General features: G+C 48.3%; 1 protein-coding gene across 6 annotated transcripts in view; it reads left to right on the plus strand.

Moving 5' to 3' along the window:
- PSME4 (proteasome activator subunit 4) overlaps window positions 1-17578 on the plus strand; it is a 147198-nt gene that overhangs the window by 28438 nt on the left and 101182 nt on the right. For all 6 annotated transcript variants that reach the window (XM_074989520.1, XM_074989521.1, XM_074989523.1 and 3 more), the window contains 3 exons: window positions 10557-10620; window positions 11353-11427; window positions 17156-17278. In XM_074989520.1, the coding sequence (XP_074845621.1) occupies window positions 10557-10620; window positions 11353-11427; window positions 17156-17278 (262 nt within the window). The remainder of the gene's footprint in view (window positions 1-10556; window positions 10621-11352; window positions 11428-17155; window positions 17279-17578) is intronic.

The raw sequence follows: 17578 nt of genomic DNA on the forward strand, positions 1-17578 counted from the left end.
CCATTGCATTTGGCTCACCAAGGACCCTATGCTGTTTTAGCTTTATCTTCTTTGAAGCGTGACAAGGTTAGGCTAGATAGCTACAGGGTAGTGGTAGAAGACAGGTACATTAGCCGCATATTGAATAGGTCTCTTTTCCTGCGTAAGATAAAAAGGGTTAATCTAGAATGATCAGGAACTTTCAGTCACACAGCCTTCATTAATTGGTTCTGGAGACACCTGAAGTCAATTGGAACTTTCTAGAACCTCTTACGATTGGCTAATCAGGACCATTAAGAGCCAGCTAGCACAGGTTTAAAAGGCTTTCTTTTGCTAGCTCCATTGTGCTCAAGGAGTTGGGGTAAAAAGTATTGTGGAAGGTCATAGACTCATAGGGCTGGAAGACACCTTAGGAGGTCATCAAGTCCAGCCCCTTGCCCAATGCTATCACGTAGCAGGAGGAAGAGCCTGCAGTCAGGGAGCTGCTAGGGCTGTGGGGAAGTAGCCCTGGGAATCATAGTTGTCACACAGCTGATAGCAGCTGTCTATCATGTCCTCAGTTTCACAGGCTTCTTGGGCTAGAACCTGGAGGAGTGGGTGGACCCCAGTTCCCTCCCATCTCCCCACTAGCCATGGGAGAGTGCATCTGGACTCTGGGACACGCCATAGGGGAGGGACTAATTTGGAAAAGGTATCTAAACTGAGAGCTGCCATGAGTCTGTAAGGTGAGCAGTCTGCCGAAAAGTGCGGGACCCACCAGGCAGGGAAGAAGCATTGTTACAGTATTCAGTTCATATATAATACATAGTTAGCTGTTCAGTATAATGTTAGAATGGGGCGTGTCCTGCTTTCAAACTGTGCTCAACAGGCTGATGACTCTCACTGACTCCTCACAACAGTGCCTGGTGGAATTTCATAAGTATTGAGTCTGTTTAAAAAAAAAAATCAGCATACCACCCAAAAGTGGTGGAATATCTAATTGAGAGCCCACCTCATGGAGGTTGCACTTTGTCCTGCACTGGAGCTCTCTCATTTGAACTCCATGCTCAGCTCTTCGGTTTTTGAGCAGCATTGTTGCCTCTTGCTGGTGCCTAAGAAGCAACAAAAGAAGAGCCCTCCATCCCAGCACTGGAAAGAGAAGGGGCTTTGGGCAAAAGACTCATGTCAGGCCATGTGTCTGACCCAGTGCTTGGTGGGTGTACTGCAGTCCCTGGAGCCTAATTAGGGATCTGATTCTGACTCTGGGGAGCGGCAGGGGAACCCAGTCTCTCCTGGGCCTTTATTAGCTGCTGGAGCAGCTTAAGGTAAAGAACAAGTAGTCTAACTGTCATTGCAGGCACTTCAAGTGGCAGATTTAACTAAGGCTCAGACATCTAAGGACAAACAGATTATGGAACTGCCTCGTAGGGCAGGGGAGCACCTTTGGTCACTGGACTACATGTGCAAATCTTCATCTCCTTGGCCTTGGCCCCTGGTACCTCAGGACTAGGAGGTCCAAGTCATTGATGCATTCTACAAGGTGTGTGACACCGGAGTTGAAGTGCTGGTCCCACTACCCCTGGTACTAGTAAGCTTCCTATCAGAGATGGCTAAAACCCAGGTCACTTTTGCTCAGTCTCCCAGACGTTGGTCCACCTCGAGAAGTTTACTGGCCTCTCCATGGTGGTCATGTCTACTGTGAACAAAAGGAACAGTCCGGGCAACATTAGTCACACGCCAAAGAACAAAGATGGCAGGAGACTTAATTTATTCAAGAGCTAGCCTGCAATTCAGAGTGTCTGACTATCAGGTCCTGTTAGTCAGGTGCAATCGTAACCTGTGTGACACCGTTAACAAGTTCAAACAGGCCCTTCTACAGGATCGGGCCCAGTAATTTGCCACTTTGGTTGATGAGGGCACAGCTGTGGCAAGGAGAGCCCTCCAAATGGTCTGGGATACTATTGACTCAGCAGCAAGGTTGGTTGTCTGAAGAGAGGCAGGCCACTATTCAGGATCTCGCCTTTGATGAGGCAGGGCTCTTCTCTGATCTCACTGACTCAAAGATCCCCAGCCTTTTAAAGACTCTGGGGCTACCCTCTGCTTCTTGAGCCTTTATACTCAGCAGACCAGGCAGCTGTTCTGTCCTCTGCCACCTCTACCCCCCCACGATTCTAGGTTCAGGGGAACTCCTCAACCAGGCTTGTACAGGAGAAAGGACAGTGATACGGGATTAAAGTAGCAACACCATTTTCTTCCCACCTGTTTGCTCAGCCTGACCACTAGAAACCTGGGAAGCCAGAAGCGGTTATTTGAGGGTGCGCAAAAGGATGACACCCCACTTAATTCACTGGGCCTGCCCTCCTTCTCTTTCCTCGGCTGCCTTCCTCTAGTTGGCCTCATCTCAGTTAACGCCAAACCTTTGGGTACTTGACACAATTGCTTTGGGCTACACTCTGCAATTTGTGGCTGACTCTCCCACCCTCCTTCTCCATCCCTCTTCAGGGACCCTTTTCATGAGCAACTGGTTGTCCAGGAGATTGAAGTCATCCTCTGCTGAGGAGGAGTAGGAGGCAATAGATGAGATCCCTCAGGATTTGAAGGGAAAGGGGTTCTACTCCTGATACTTTGTAATCCTGAAAACAAAAGGGGGCCTCAGACCCATCTTGGACCTTCACTGTCTCAACAAAGTCTCTCAACATGTTAAAGTTTTGCCTGGCCTCCCTAGCCTCCGTTATTCCCTCCATGATCTGGGAGACTGGTACACTGCCCTTAACTCCAAGGTCATGGATGCTTCATTTTAGGCTGGGACAGCACCTTTTCCAATTCAAAGAACTATGCTTTGGTCTCTCTTTAGCCCCCAGAGGGTTCACAAAGTGCATACTACTGGTGGCTGCTTACCTCCAGCATTGGGGCATTCAGATTTACCCAGCCATCGATGACAGATTATGGAAGGACCAATCCCAGGATCAAGTGTGACAGCATCTCAGTCTGCTTCATTCTACCTATTGCAATCTGAAGGTGTTAATAATTAATTGAGGAAAAAGTCAACCTTAACCCCAGTGCTGCACACAGAACTCTGAGTGGTTTGCAACTCAGGTTGGGCCAGAGCCTACCTCCCCAAAGCTCTGTTTCAAGCCATGGCAGACTTCATCTTGTGCATGCAAACACATCATCTCACATGTGCCTACAATTGTTGCGACATGAGGTCAGGCCCACTTCTTCCTCGAGTGTCCCCATGGGTGCTCCACGATAGGTGTCGGGCTTGCCCCGGCACTGCAGAGCGGATCTTTCCAGCAGTTTCTGCTGGACCGCGCATGCGCCGGCGTGCGCCGCTCCCCTGCGCGCTCCTGGCCACGTGAGCGATCCGGTCCCCGCCAGTTCCTTCTTAACCGCCATGGGCTGCAGACGGAATCTGCTCAGGCCGCGGCCAGAGTCAGCATATTAGAGTTTTTTTCAGAGTTTTAGAGTGCTCTTTCAGAGTTCTTAGTTAAATTGTTTGTTTCTTTATTGCAAAAAAAATATATAAAAGTAGAAAATCTTAGAAACGAGAGGAGGAGCGGAGGCACCCCGGGGACGTGAAGGCCAGTAGGCCTCCTGCTGCGGCAGGCTGGAGTCCATGAGAGGGGAACAGAGAAGGTGCTAAGTACCCTATTAACAGCTCAAAGACTCCCCGCAATGTCCTCTTCAGGATTCAAGAAGTGCGAGTGCTGCCGCGAAGCTATGCCGGCCTCTGATGGGCACAGTCAATGTATCAGATGCCTGGGGGAATCACACGTCACCCAGAAATGCTCCTTCTGTGCAAAGCTCACGGCCAGAGCCAGAAAGGACAGAGAAATGCGGCTGAAAATGTTGCTGTTTGATAAGGCCCTCCAGCCAGACGTGCCGGAGAGGCCTCAACCGGAGGGACCCACAGGGCTCCATAAAAGGAAGGCGGTATCCCTCACCCCCTCAGTGCAAAAACGGAGGAAGCCCTCTCCAGGCTGATCCCTGCCGGCGGTCACAGCGAGCGGGACGGGCATAGCTCATAGCCCCCAGCCGCAGTCACAAGCAAGCGGCAGCGCAGCAGTGCATGTGGCAGAGGCTGAACCTCCGATTACTAAACAGCCGGCCCGCGCATTCAGAGCGGCGGCCAGGCAAGCGCTGGAACCGGCGGCACCGCCGCAAGCGGCACACACCCCTGCGGCACCAACGGTGCCGCGCCAACAGGCACATAGCCTGCAGGCACCGGAGGAGGCCACCTGCATGGCACCGCAGATGAGCGTGGCGCTGGCAGCGGGGCCAAGATCCCCGGCACGGGGAGGGGCGGAGCCAGCCCCGCAGGGGAGAGGAAAGGCAGCAGTGAAAACCTGGCACCGCAGCCCTTCTCTGGACAGGGCTGCAGGGCTGCTCTCAACAAGTCCTCCCCTTAAGCTGCGTACACCAGCCAGGAGACATGGGTCTCCCCCAGCCTACCCAGAGCCTCCTTCCCCGTTCCTCCAACCAGCCTCACCATGGCTCGGGCCACACTCGCCTTTTCTGGGATTTGACCCTCTGGAGTACTGCTATAAACCAGTTTCACCATTGTCTCAATCGTCCAGATGATCTTGCTCCCCCAGACATCGGGGTATACACCTCGAGAGTGGTCCAGGTCTCCATCGCAGGAACCGTGCCCTTGATGCCACGGTCGTCCTTATCACGCCGGGCATAGACACCACAGGCATACACCCAGGGGCAGGTCCCCCTCGACCGCCCAGTACCCCCGTGGGCACTCACGGACGGGGACGGAAACACAGCTGTCTCAAGGGGAGCTGATTCTGGAACCCCGAGATTTTCCCTCGCAAGCCTCTAGTGAGAGGGTGTACCACCGGCAGCAGGACCCTGAGAGTTCAAGGGAGGTCTACCCTAGTGGTTCCTCCTTGTCCTCCCCCGACGAGGCTGTGGCCCCCGGGGATGTTGCCCCCTTGGACGACCTCAAACAGTTTCAGGAGCTGTTTAAAAGGGTGGCTTTCATGCAAGGCATCCAAACAGCAGAGGTGCAGGAGAAGCACCACAAGCTCCTCAAACACCTGAGGCCTCCGGCCTCGTCCAAAATCGCTATCCCGCTCGACGAAGCAATCATGGAGTCTGCTACCACCATATGGCAGACCCCGGCTTCCACTCCACCTATAAACAAGAGGGCGGATAAGAAATACTTCGTCTCGGCGAAGGGCATGGAGTTTCTGTTTAGTCACCCACAACCAAATTCTCTGGTGGTAGAATCGTCTTAGTAGAGATCGAAGACTTCCCAGTACAAAGCGGGGGGAACGGACAGAAATGCCAAGAAGCTAGAGCTATTTGGCAGAAAGGTATACTCCTCCTCCACCCTGCTGCTGAGAGTGGCTAATTATGCAACACATCTAGCGAACCACAATTTCGACAATTACTCCAGGCTTACTTCTCTCATGGATTCGCTTCCAGAAGATAAGAAGCCGGTGCTGAAGGCCATCGTGCAAGAGGGCTATGCAGCCTCAAGGACAGGAGTCCAGATCGCCCTGGACGTAGCGGACACGGTGGCACGCTCAACGGCTACAGCAGTGGTCATACGCAGGGAATCCTGGCTCCAGACATCGGGTGTCCCGAGGGATCTGCAGGCAAAAATTGTCGATCTCCCTTTCGACATGTAGAAGTTGTTTGCAGAGTCAACTGATTCGGTCCTTCATTCCAGTAAAGACTCAAGAGCCACACTCAGAACACTGGGTATTTATACCCCTCCATACAGAAAGAAAAAGTATTACCCTCAACAACGGCGATACCCGTACCAGCCTCAGTGTGCTCAGTACCAACGGGGCTACGACCAAGGGCGGCATCAACAGCACCAACAGTATAGAACTCCTAGGCAACGTTCCCAACAAGGCCGTGCATCCTCGGGGCAGGCCCAAAGGCAACAAGTTTGACGGACAGATCGAGGGCTGCACTATTACTACCATCGCGCAATGTCATCCACAATTAATGTTCCATCATCGCGTCCGACCGTTCCACTCACAATGGCAAACGATCACCACAGACAAGTGGGTACTAGAGATCATAGCCACAGGTTATGTGATCCCCTTTCAGTCGCTCCCACCACCGCACAGGCCTCATCTCAGGGATGCCTCCCACGAGGCGAAACTCAAGCACGAGGTGGACCACGTGATGCTTATAGGGGCAGTCGAAAGAGTGCCGGAGCGACTTCAAGGGAAAGGGTTTTATTCACGATACTTCTTCACAGAGAAGAAAACCAGGAGGCTGGAGGCCCATCTTAGATCTTCGAGGCCTCAACCAGTACTTGCGCAAACAACGCTTTCGGATGATCACAGTCGCCTCTATACTCATGGCACTGTACGATGGAGATTGGTTTGCAGCCCTCGACTTACAAGATGCGTATTTTCATATAACGATCCACCCGGCTCACAGACGTTTTCTCCGGTTTATGGTCGGCAAAGAACATTTCCAATACAAGGTTCTGCCGTTCGGCCTCTCCTCGGCCCCCAGTCTTTACCAAGACCCTGGCAGTGGTGTCAGCCTACCTGCACAGACAGGGGGTATTTATATTCCCATATCTGGATGACTGCCTACTGAAAGGGGCCTCGAAAGAGGAGGTACTACGCATGATACGCGTAACAGCAAACACGTTTTCTTCACTAGGCCTGGTCATCAACCTTGCGAAATCAAAGATCGACCCCACACAGGACATAGAGTTCATAGGGCACGCATAAATTCTATCACAGCAAGAGTTTATCTACCTGATGCTCACTTTCGCGCTATCGGTTCCCTGGTACAAGTCATTACACGCAGCCCCACGGTGCCGGTTTTAACGTGCTTGCAGCTGCTCGGCCACATGGCAGCGGCAACATTCGTGGTACAGAACGCCAGATTGCATATGCGCAACCTACAACATTGGTTGGTGAGCATTTACAAACCGGCATCCCATACCGTCCACAGTGTGGTGTCGCCCACGACAGAGGTGCGCAGATCCCTGCAATGGTGGGTAAACCCCAAGAACATGCTAACAGGGGTACCCTTTCAGCAACCACAAATCTCTATTTTTCTCACCACCGACGCCTCCCACATAGGGTGGGGAGCACATGTTGGCGAAAAGGTGACGCAAGGACTGTGGTCCTCTACGGAACAGTCACTGCATATAAATACTCTGGAGCTCAGAGCGGTGTTCAATGCCTGCAAACACTTTCAAGACCACATACAAGGTAAGGTAGTCGGGATCAATACAGACAATATCTCCACCATGTTTTATATAAACCGACAAGGCAGAGCTCGATCCCGTGCCTTATGTGCAGAAGCAGTCTGGCCATGGAACTGGTGTGTCGCCAACAATATAACGTTGAAAGCCTCGTACTTACCAGGTGCTCACAACGTGAAGGCAGACCAACTGAGCAGGCACTTCGCACTCACACAGGAGTGGCAGATTTGCTCCAATCTGCTGCGTCCAATTTTTCAGGCATGGGGGTTTCCCCAGATAGACCTGTTTGCCACTCAGCACAACAAGAAGTGCCCCCAATACTGCTCAAGGGCAGGACGGGGGCGGGGGTCCCTGGGGGACGCGTTCACGATTTCGTGGAAGGGCCCACTGCTTTACGTGTTCCCCCCCACGGTGCTCATCCACAAGGTCCTGCAGAAAGCTAGGAGGAGAGAGCCTGCATGATCCTAGTGGTCCCCATATGGGATCGACAGCAATGGTTCCCCTTGCTTCTCCACATGTCGGATCATCCACCGCTTCCCCTTCCGGTAGTGCCAGACCTGCTCACGCAGGCCCAGGGGTCCATAGTGCATCCTCACCCCCGAGGCCTGCACCTACAAGCATGGTTAATCCATGGCTCAGCTCCCTAGAAAGTACATGTACGGAGGGAGTGCAACAAGTCCTGGAAAGTAGCCGAAGGATCTCCACCAGGAAGACCTACAAACAGAAATGGACTCGATTCACTGCATGGTGTTCCATCAAGCAGTTAGATCCCCTTGAAGTGCCTATACCTGTCATACTAGAATACTTACTGGACCTCAAGAGAGGCGGGCTCTTCCTCTCCTCGTTGAAGGTCCATCTCGCCGCTATATCGGCTTTTAGGCATGACGACGAAGGGCCCACGGTGTTTGCCCATCCTATTGTTACCAGGTTCCTGAAGGGGCTGGTAAACCTGTTGTACCCCTCTCGGAAACCGCTTCCACCATCGTGGAGCTTGGACCTGGTGCTCAGCGCGCTAACGGGACCACCCTTTGAACCCTTAGATACGGTTTCCCTCCGTCTCCTTACAATAAAGACAACCTTAATTCTTGCAATCATGACAGCTCACAGGGTCAGTGAGCTTGCAGCAGTTATGGCAACGCCGCCCTGCACGGTATTCTCAAAGGAGGCGGTAACATTATGGCTGCACCCAGCCTTTGTTCCGAAAGTTTCTTCAGAGTTCCATCTTAACAAACCTATAGTTTTACCCTCGTTTTACCCAAAGCCTCATAGCTCCAACAAGGAGGCACGCCTGCACCTCCTGGACATGAGGAGGGCGTTGGCCTTCTACATAGACAGAACTAAGTCCTTCCGGAAAACGGACAGACTCTTAGTCTCTCTCGCTCCCAGATCAAAAGGAGAGGGTCTCTCTTCACAAAGAATCTCGAAGCACATTGTGTCCTGCATAAAGATGTGCTACGAACTTCGAAAGACTCCTTTATTGGCCCCGCCTAGGGCTCATTCCACCCGGGCAGTGGCGGCATCAACAACCTTTTTCAAGGGCATCGCGCTAAAAGACTTTTGCAGAGCGGCGACCTGGTCATCCTATGACACCTTCGCCAAGCATTATGCCCTACACCCGGTATTCCAAGAGGATACCCGCCTCTCGACAGTGGTCCTTTCGGGGGCAAGCTGCACATAACCCGATTTACCCACCTCCTTTCTTGGGTTACTGCTGGGTAGTCACCTATCGTGGAGCACCCATGGGGACACTCGAGGAAGAAAGAGAAGTTACTCACCGTAGTAACGGTGGTTCTTCGAGATGTGTCCCCGTGGGTGCTCCACCACCCGCCCATCCTCCCCGCTTCGGATCTCTGTTTGGTGTTTTTCAGGAGCATCCGAGGCGGTTGGTCAAGGAACTGGCGGGGACCAGATCGCGCACGTGGCCGGGAGCACGCAGGGGAGCGGTGTGCACCGGCGCATGCGCAGTCCGGCAGAAACTGCTGGAAAGATCCGATCTGCGGCACCGGGGCAAGCCCGACACCTATCGTGGAGCACCCACAGGGACACATCTCGAAGAACCATCGTTACTATGGTAACTTCTCTTTATGTGGCCCAGCGCACGTGGCTTCGACCCTGGTCACTTCAGATGTAACTGGCATTGGTCTGTCTCTTTTGTATGCTTTTACCATATATCAGAGGTCAGCAAGAGTGGCACGCAAGTTGATTTTCATTGTCACATGAGGTGGGAGCTCAGCCCTGCCCATCCTCCCCCATGTAGCTGAGAACTTGCTCAAAGCCATGCAGCCCATAAATTAACAGAAGACCAGCTAATGCTACCAACCACCACTTCAACAGCAAAGCTCTGCATCTTAATTTATTAGTCAAGTTGTAAGTAGGACTGTTAGTGACTTCAGAAAATATCACCTGTGCTTGGATCATACATAGAAGTCATAGGGGTCAAGTTTTGGCACTGCAGCTCAGAAAGATTGCTGACCCCTGCCCTCTATTATACACATTTCCTGGGGGAGGTTAGTGTTTCTCAAATTGGGGGCCCTGACCCAAGAGAGAACTGCAGGGAGTTCATAAGGTTATTTTAGAGGTGGGTGGCCAGAGAGTGGCAGCTGTTGGCAGGACACCCTGCTCTGAAGACCCAGCAGCAGTACAGAAGGATGTCAGTACTATACTATGCCATCCTTATTTCTGCGTTGCTGCCTTCAGAGCTGAGCAACTGCAGAAGTCAATGCTACTGGCAGCAGCAATGCAAAAGTAAGCATAGTAATACCATAATCCATCATCTGTGTGACGTCCCACCTTCTCAAAAATCTCTTCTTTTTTGAGTAACGATGCCTTCAATTACAATACCATGAAATTTCAGATATGAATAACTGAAATCATTACATTAATGATTTTTAAAATCCTGTGATCACTAAATTGATGAAAATGAAACTTGAACTTGGTAGATCCCTACCTATTATGAGTTCTGGATAGTACAGGCAAATGCTAGACAGTAGAGAAGGAGCGGTGGTGCAGACTAGGTGTGATGTGTTCTTATTAGTGAGCATGTCAGTTAAGGTGAAAACTAAGGCAGAACAAAGAATAGGTGGGACTAAGGTTGATAGAAGTGAATGAAGTACAGGTGTAAGTTATTAACAAAAGAGTTTTACTTAACTCAGTTAGCCAGAAATGATGAAAGGTGTGAGAGGGGAGAGAAAAGAACTCCCAGGTCTGAAGTGTGGGCTCAGAGGTAGGGATGGTAGGACAGTGACCGTAGCCAGTCAGTGGGGAAAAATGTTTAGATTAGTGAAAATGAGACCAGTATAAAAAAGTGCTCGATGCTGCCTGGGAACATGGAAATATGTTCATGGTTAAGGAGGAGAGTTTGGTGCAGTGCTGAAATGACTGTTGTGATTTCATTTTCTTGCAGGCTTTGGTTTGATGAATTTATAGGCCTTTGGTTTTCAGTTCAGAATCTTCCACAATGGGAGGAGGTGAGTATTTACTTTTCCTACTCTTGTGGAGTAGCAGTATATAAATGGAGCTGAAATGTGCTTGCAAATAGACCTGAAATATTTAACTTGAATACAGTCACATCATGTTCTATTTTTTCCTCCACTTTCTCTATTGTGGGGAAAAGAGGTGGCAGTTTCCTGAGTGCAACCAGCTGTTGCTGACAGAGTAAACGAGCTAGCAGTTTTGCTTGTTGGGCAGTTCATAGTTGTTCTCTAATGCAACCTTCTTTTTAAACATTTGGAATGTTAGTGTTTTCCAGTCTGCCAGCCAATCCTTATGGAGCTGTAAAGGGTTATTGTGATTGCTATATAGTTCTGTGAAATCCCACCAATGTAACAGAATTCCATAGTTCAGTGTTCCTAATATGAAAGAGAAATGTTTCTGGGGAGGTGTGTGTATGGGGGATGTGTGAGAGAGAGGTTTTGTTTGTATCTTAGTCATGAATATTAAAAGATGTAATTAGCCAGGTAGGAATCTCAATGCAGGAAATGCAAGAGTTTCTCAGATATTTACATTCTTTAACTCCTTTTTTGCTGTGTGTGACATTGGTGAATGTGATCTTAAAATCTCTCTTACAGCTGGTTGTGTTGAGGTGTACTAATATCTTGCCTTGGTGGCTACTGATGAAATGAACCTACAGTTCTTCTATCAGAAAAGCTTGGTATAGAATATTGACCTGTGTGTGTGTGTTTTGTTTTTTTTTTTCCCAGCATCTAGTAAACCTTTTTGCTCGCTTGGCCACTGACAACATAGGGTACATAAACTGGGATCCATATGTACCAAAGGTAACATCTATTATTTTTACAAGAGATATTGTTTACCTTGCAGTAATATTAAACTAACCAAGAAGATATATTTCAGTGTAGGCAATAGCAAAAATAAATATTTTCTATAGTCTCTGTTTTGGCCTTACAGAACCATATTTTCAAGCGATGAATGTACTGTAGAAAATCTAAATTAACTTTCTCCAGCTGTGTCTACACTTGATCTTTCAAAAGACACATGCAAATGAGGAGAATTGAAAATGCAAATGGGACACAGCTTTACATATCTGATGCCTCATTTGCATATTCTTTTGAAAGAAAAGCAGTGTAGATGTGGCTCTTTCAAAAGTAAACGCCATCTTCGAAAAAACCCTTCTTAAAAAACAAATTAGGAATGAAGGATTCTTTCGAAGATTGGGTTTGCTTTCAAAGGAGCCACATCTACACTGCTTTTCTTCTTTCGAAAGAAGTGCTTTAGAAAGAATATGCAAATGAGGTGCCAGCTATGTAAATATGTACCTCATTTACATTTTGATTTCCCTTATTTGCATGTCTCTTTCAAAAGAGGAATGCAGGTGTAGACATAGCCTCAGTGTGTGGCTTTGGGCAGTGTCGATTTTCATCAGTTGACTCAAAAGCTATTGTACCGCCCTTATGCAGGGGAATAACTTTAAATGCACAAGTACTCCCAACTTGCTTGAAAGAATAAGACCAAATATAGAACCGCTTTTGAATTAGTTGAGGCACAGTACTTACACACGGAGTCTCTCAGACTTTTTATTTCAAACTGTTCATAGCATTTTAATATCTTAAAATCTTTTGACGTAATCCATTTTTGCCATCATAGATCAGATTTTGCCGTAACATACATATTTTCAAAAGTCTAAGGGTATTTTGTTTCAAACAGTTCCAGATATGACTTTCTGAAGATCTAATGGAATATGTTTTTTTTCTTGTTGACACGATGGTGTGAACACTACAAAATTCATGCCGGCTTCCTCAGAAATAGATCAACTGTTGAGGAAGGTATAGGGGTCCAGCAAGGAACACATCTGTACGGTTCCCAAGTGGCCCAATAGGTGTTGGTACCAAGAAGGAGCATATCTATGCCTTTGTGAGACTTACGTATAAGGTGTGAGAATGGAAACAAAACTGTTTTGACCAACGTTTTGTGTCATTTAAACTGCTGGCTCATGTTCCTGCCCCTAATACTGAGAAATCAATTTTAGGGAATTCACACACAACTTTTTCATAGAATATAAAACTCATGAAATAAATCTCCAGAAAGCTGCTAGTCTTCTGCTTTTACACAATCATCACTTAAATTTTGAATCATTTACTGAATGTAAAATACTAACTTCATCAGTCTCCCCAGTACTTTGGTTATTTTATTGCTGAAATTTGGTCTCTTACGTTAAGATTAAATCCATTTTCTTTTGTAATATAAATACTTCTTTGATTATCCCATATGTAGATTCCAGTTGCAGGTAACACATGCGCACCATGTGCCAGAATGGAATTGTTCATAGTAATGTCTGTTGACCTGTGTGTGTCCTGAATGTGTGGTGCATTTAAGGTTTTAAGAAGCCATGTGGGTTGATGCTGTTCCAGTTTCTTCTTAGTGCAGGATGGCCAGAATGGGAAGCCCTGTGTTTGTGCTCTTAGCTTGCTTTGGGTACCACATTTGCCCTTTTATCTCCTACACATACTTCTTTCTAAGTGAAGTTGTCTGTTATAGTTACCATCCGTAGCTGGTTAATAAGAAGAGGAAAAGAGAGATGTTTTCCCCTTGATGGGAACCTACCTCAGCCAGAAGACAGTCAGCAAGCCAGGTTTGAGTACTGCCCTTCTTGCCTTCACTTGTTCTCAATCAGTGACACGCAACAACACTACCTTTTACTTTCACAGCGAGGCTCACGTCACTGTGTATTACTCAGTATGCTGCTTGTTCCCTCCCCAAACTTGGGAAGCCCATGAACTTTGCCTTCATAAGATTCTTATGGAGGAGGCAGTGCACCCCGTTTGCTTCTGGATCCAATGTCGGGGGATTGGTTGGACTGGCAGTCTGCATTGGTAGCCAGCCCTGGTCTTGGTCCATCTTGCATGGCACCAGTGGCATGGCCGCATCTACCCAAGCTGCACCAGATCAGGTGAGAAGTGGCATGTTGACAATTGAGGCCCCCTCTTCTAAAGTCTTGCTTGGTGCATAAGTCCCAGCACTGTGCTCCAACAGCACTGATCTTAGTAATACACACTGTCAGGACCATTGGGTGTTTCCTGCCCAGTTCCGTGTATGCTGGGGTGTGTGTCCCAACTGACACGTACAGATTAGCTGAGGTTTTGTTTACTAGTTCCCCGCTGTAGCCCACACTGCAAGACACCCTTGGTCTTCTGCCCCTGATTGATTGAGCCTCTCCTGTTGATGGACTGCTCTCCAGTGTCTTCCACTGCTCTGTCAGTCCTGTGGATACTGATGGACCCATACTCTAAATCAGACTGGTCTTCAGACGTGAACCCTGCCAGCCCATTCTTACAGCCTGGATCCCCTATCTAGACCATCCCTATCTGCCAACTTAAGCATGATTTGCTGACCCATGGCTCACCTACCCATTGGACCACTGGTTCTTATTGACCTTTATGCCAGACCATATCGGCCTACTTGGGACTTAGGCCAATATCATACCCATTGTTGGCCCCTGTAATATTTACAACTGTCTGCAATGTCCTTCAGATGCTCCTGCTCTGCCAGACCAGCCCTGCAAGTCCTCACTGGTACCTTTTCATTGCCTGATTAAGTGCTTATTCCTCCCTCTCTTGCCTTCCGATGATCGTGACAAGTATCAGATCCACCTTTGCCATGTGGCCACTTCCCTCAACCTTTCCATGGAGGACTTCCAGGATCAGTTCCTTCATATTATTTAGCATCTCAGCCCTCTTGTACTGACTTGTCCATCCATGATGCCATCCTTTAGTCGGCACAGGCGGTCTGGCATATACCTGAACATCACTATTGTGTGTTAGCCAAAGGTTTGGACATTCCATTTCTGCTGTCCATATCTGAATTTTTTGATTGTTCAGGCATCCACTGAGTACACCCGTCAACTACATTCAACCAAAAAGCTCAACCTTATTGGTGCAAGCTTTGCTTATATTGCCAGCTATCTGGCCATCCTGGCTAAATGTGACTTCTGTTTCTGTTTCAAATGCGCTAAGTTCCTTGACTTTCTTCTCCTTTATAAACAGGACTTTGAGTCACTCACAGAGGATGGCAAGTCAGTCACCAAAGTGACCTCTTCTGGCCTCATTGGATGCCATTGACACCCCAGCCCACACTCTAGCCCCGGGAGAGTGCTTCATTTGACCTACAACCTGGGAAAGGGACCCTCTCCCAAACTGGTCCTTCTTCCTATTTTCATCCTCTCTTCCCCCATTTGATGGTGCAGTCTGTCCTCTGCCCTGGCAGTCATGTTATTCAGTATTCCCTCAAATTTTTTCCATCCATGCCCAGAATAAATTTTATCACGTGCACCATGGCATGTGCAGATGTGCACCACCAATAGAAAGACATACTGCTGGCTGTTGGTGCTTTGCTAATTAGCTGGGTGGCATTTGAATCTCTTTGGGGTGACCGCCCAAGTGCTTAGCTTACAAGGAACACTGGTCTCATTCCTGCTTCTTATGCCTTGTACTACCCTTGCCACTGATACTTCCCTGCAGGCTGGGGCACGTGTGTGGATGGATGTATGGTCCAAGGCGTCTAGTCGCTCAGAGAGGTGAGAATGCACTTCGGTGTTCTTGAACTCCTCACCATTCACCTAGCCTGCCAAATGACCCTGCCAGTCCTCTGCTTCTGCCATGTTCAGTTGTTCTCCGACAAAGTGGTAATGTTTGTCAATGTAAATGAGCAAGGTGGGTCATGTTTCCCCTCTGTCTGTGCAAAGGCCATCCTCCTCTGGAATTGTGTCCTCAAAGAAGACATCACTTTCTATGCCATGCGCCTTTTCAGCACAAGCAACTCTCTAGCAGATACCTTCAGTTGCTCCTGCCATTCTAGTCACAAGTGAGAACATAAGAATATAAGAATGGCCATACTGGGTCAGACCAAAGGTCCATCCAGCCCAGTATCCCGTCTGCCGACAGTGGCCAATGCCAGGTGCCCCAGAGAAGGAGAACAGAAGACAATGATCAAGTGACTTATCTCCTGCCATCCATCTCCTGCCCTTGTACTGAAGGCTAGGGCACCATACTTTACCCCTGGCTAATAGCCATTTATGGACCTAACCTGCAAAAATTTATCGAGCTCTTTTTTAAACCCTAATAGAGTCCTGGCCTTCACAGCCTCCTCGGGCAAGGAGTTCCACAGGTTGACTGTGCGCTGTGTGAAGAAAAATTTCCTTTTATTAGTTTTGAACCTACTACCCATCAATTTCATTTGGTGAGAGCTCCACGACCCCACTCCTCTGTTTTTTGCCAGTGGTGAACTGGAATCTCCTCCCCATTTTAGACAATTGCAAACCTCCTCTCTTCTCTTCCAGGGGAGACCATCTCCCAGGTTCTCAGAGCAATGCCCTCCTCCTCCTCCTCTGGACCACTGAAGTCCCCTGTACTTTCCTGGTCATTACTCTGCTTCCATGAGTCCTATGCAAAATAAAACGGGATCAAGCAATGAATCTCTTTGTGGACCTCACTTGGCCTTACTAGTAATGATTAATGGACTTGCTCTCCATCTGCTCTCTAGTTCACCTTCCCAGACTCCTGAAGCAGGCCCCCTGGCTGCAGCTAATACCCCAATCCCGGCCGCCTTCATCTTGCAGCCTGGTATTTAGATGTACCTCGTGGGTAGACAAAGCATGCTCCACTCCCATCCATAACATCCTTTCTCACAGCAGATGACTGTCCACTAGAACTTGCTGTTGTATGAAGTGGTGCCACTTCACCATTTGGCTGCATGGTCATGGCTATTCCCTGGACTGTCTCCATCCTTCTGATTTTTGTCCTGGACCATCTCCTCCACCAACTTCAGCCTCGCCCGCTGCTCAGTTCATGAACACCTGGTGGTGCTCAGTGCCTTTCTTGTGCTTGGCGAATGGCTTTTCATCTTCATTCACCTGACTACTGTCTGCTTCCTCTGTGGCCGTCTCACTGTTTTTCCTTTGATCTGCAAGTTGACCACTACCTGAGACCTCAGCTTTTTCCTTTCAGCCCTCTCTAAAGCCCTCCTTGAACCCATTGCTACTTGCTCCCTTGCCTATCTCTCCATGAAAGCAATCTTCTTGGTGGCAGCATCAGCAAACTGGCATCTGTGATGGCCCACCTTCCCTTTGCTGTCCACCAGCAAAAAAAGGTCTTCCTATGCCTTCAACACACATTCATCCCTGAAGTGGCATCCCTATTCCACTCAGTCATACATCTTCCCCAACTTTCTGCCTCAAAGCACCCGCTTCCTGCAAACCCCACTTGCTGCACTACCAAGATGTTTCGTATGCTGGTTGTTTAGTGTAAATGTTATTTTGCCTATGGTCATCGATTTAAAAGTAGTTGAGACCTAAAACTGTATTGATTGTGTCCACTGCTAAGAATGGAGCCTGCAGTAATTTCTTGTAGTCCATGCCCAACATGTGGTATTTTGTTACTCTGCTTATTCTAGCAAATGAATAATCACCTTGCAGGAACTGTTGCCCCATTAAAAGTATTGTACAGAAACATATATTAAAAATAGTACTGAGTAATACTATTAACTTTTTAACAGATATTTACAAGGATTTTGAGAAGTTTGAATCTTCCGGTGGGAAGTGGTCAAGTTTTAGTTCCAAGATTCTTAACAAATGCTTATGATATAGGACATGCAGTAATGTGGATCACAGCCATGATGGTTAGTATTCTTTTTATATAGTATATTAAAAATGTGTAATGCAAAGCTCTGAATATCTGTGTAGCTAAAAATCTTCTGAAGTGTCTGTGTATTCAGTTACTACAATTTAAAGCTTTAAAACAGTTAAAAACACAGGTTGTCAGCTCCACTTATAATATACCACTGGTGGATAACCTTTGGCTTTTGGCCTGTCAGAGTAATCTGCTGGCAGGCCACAAGACACTGTGCTGATGTTGACCATACACAGTTATGGTGCTCCCCCCTCTTCCTCTCTGCAGCTTGAAGTGGATGCAGCCAATG

Source organism: Carettochelys insculpta, chromosome 3 (genome assembly GCF_033958435.1).
Source record: "Carettochelys insculpta isolate YL-2023 chromosome 3, ASM3395843v1, whole genome shotgun sequence".
Classification (NCBI taxonomy): domain Eukaryota; kingdom Metazoa; phylum Chordata; order Testudines; family Carettochelyidae; genus Carettochelys; species Carettochelys insculpta.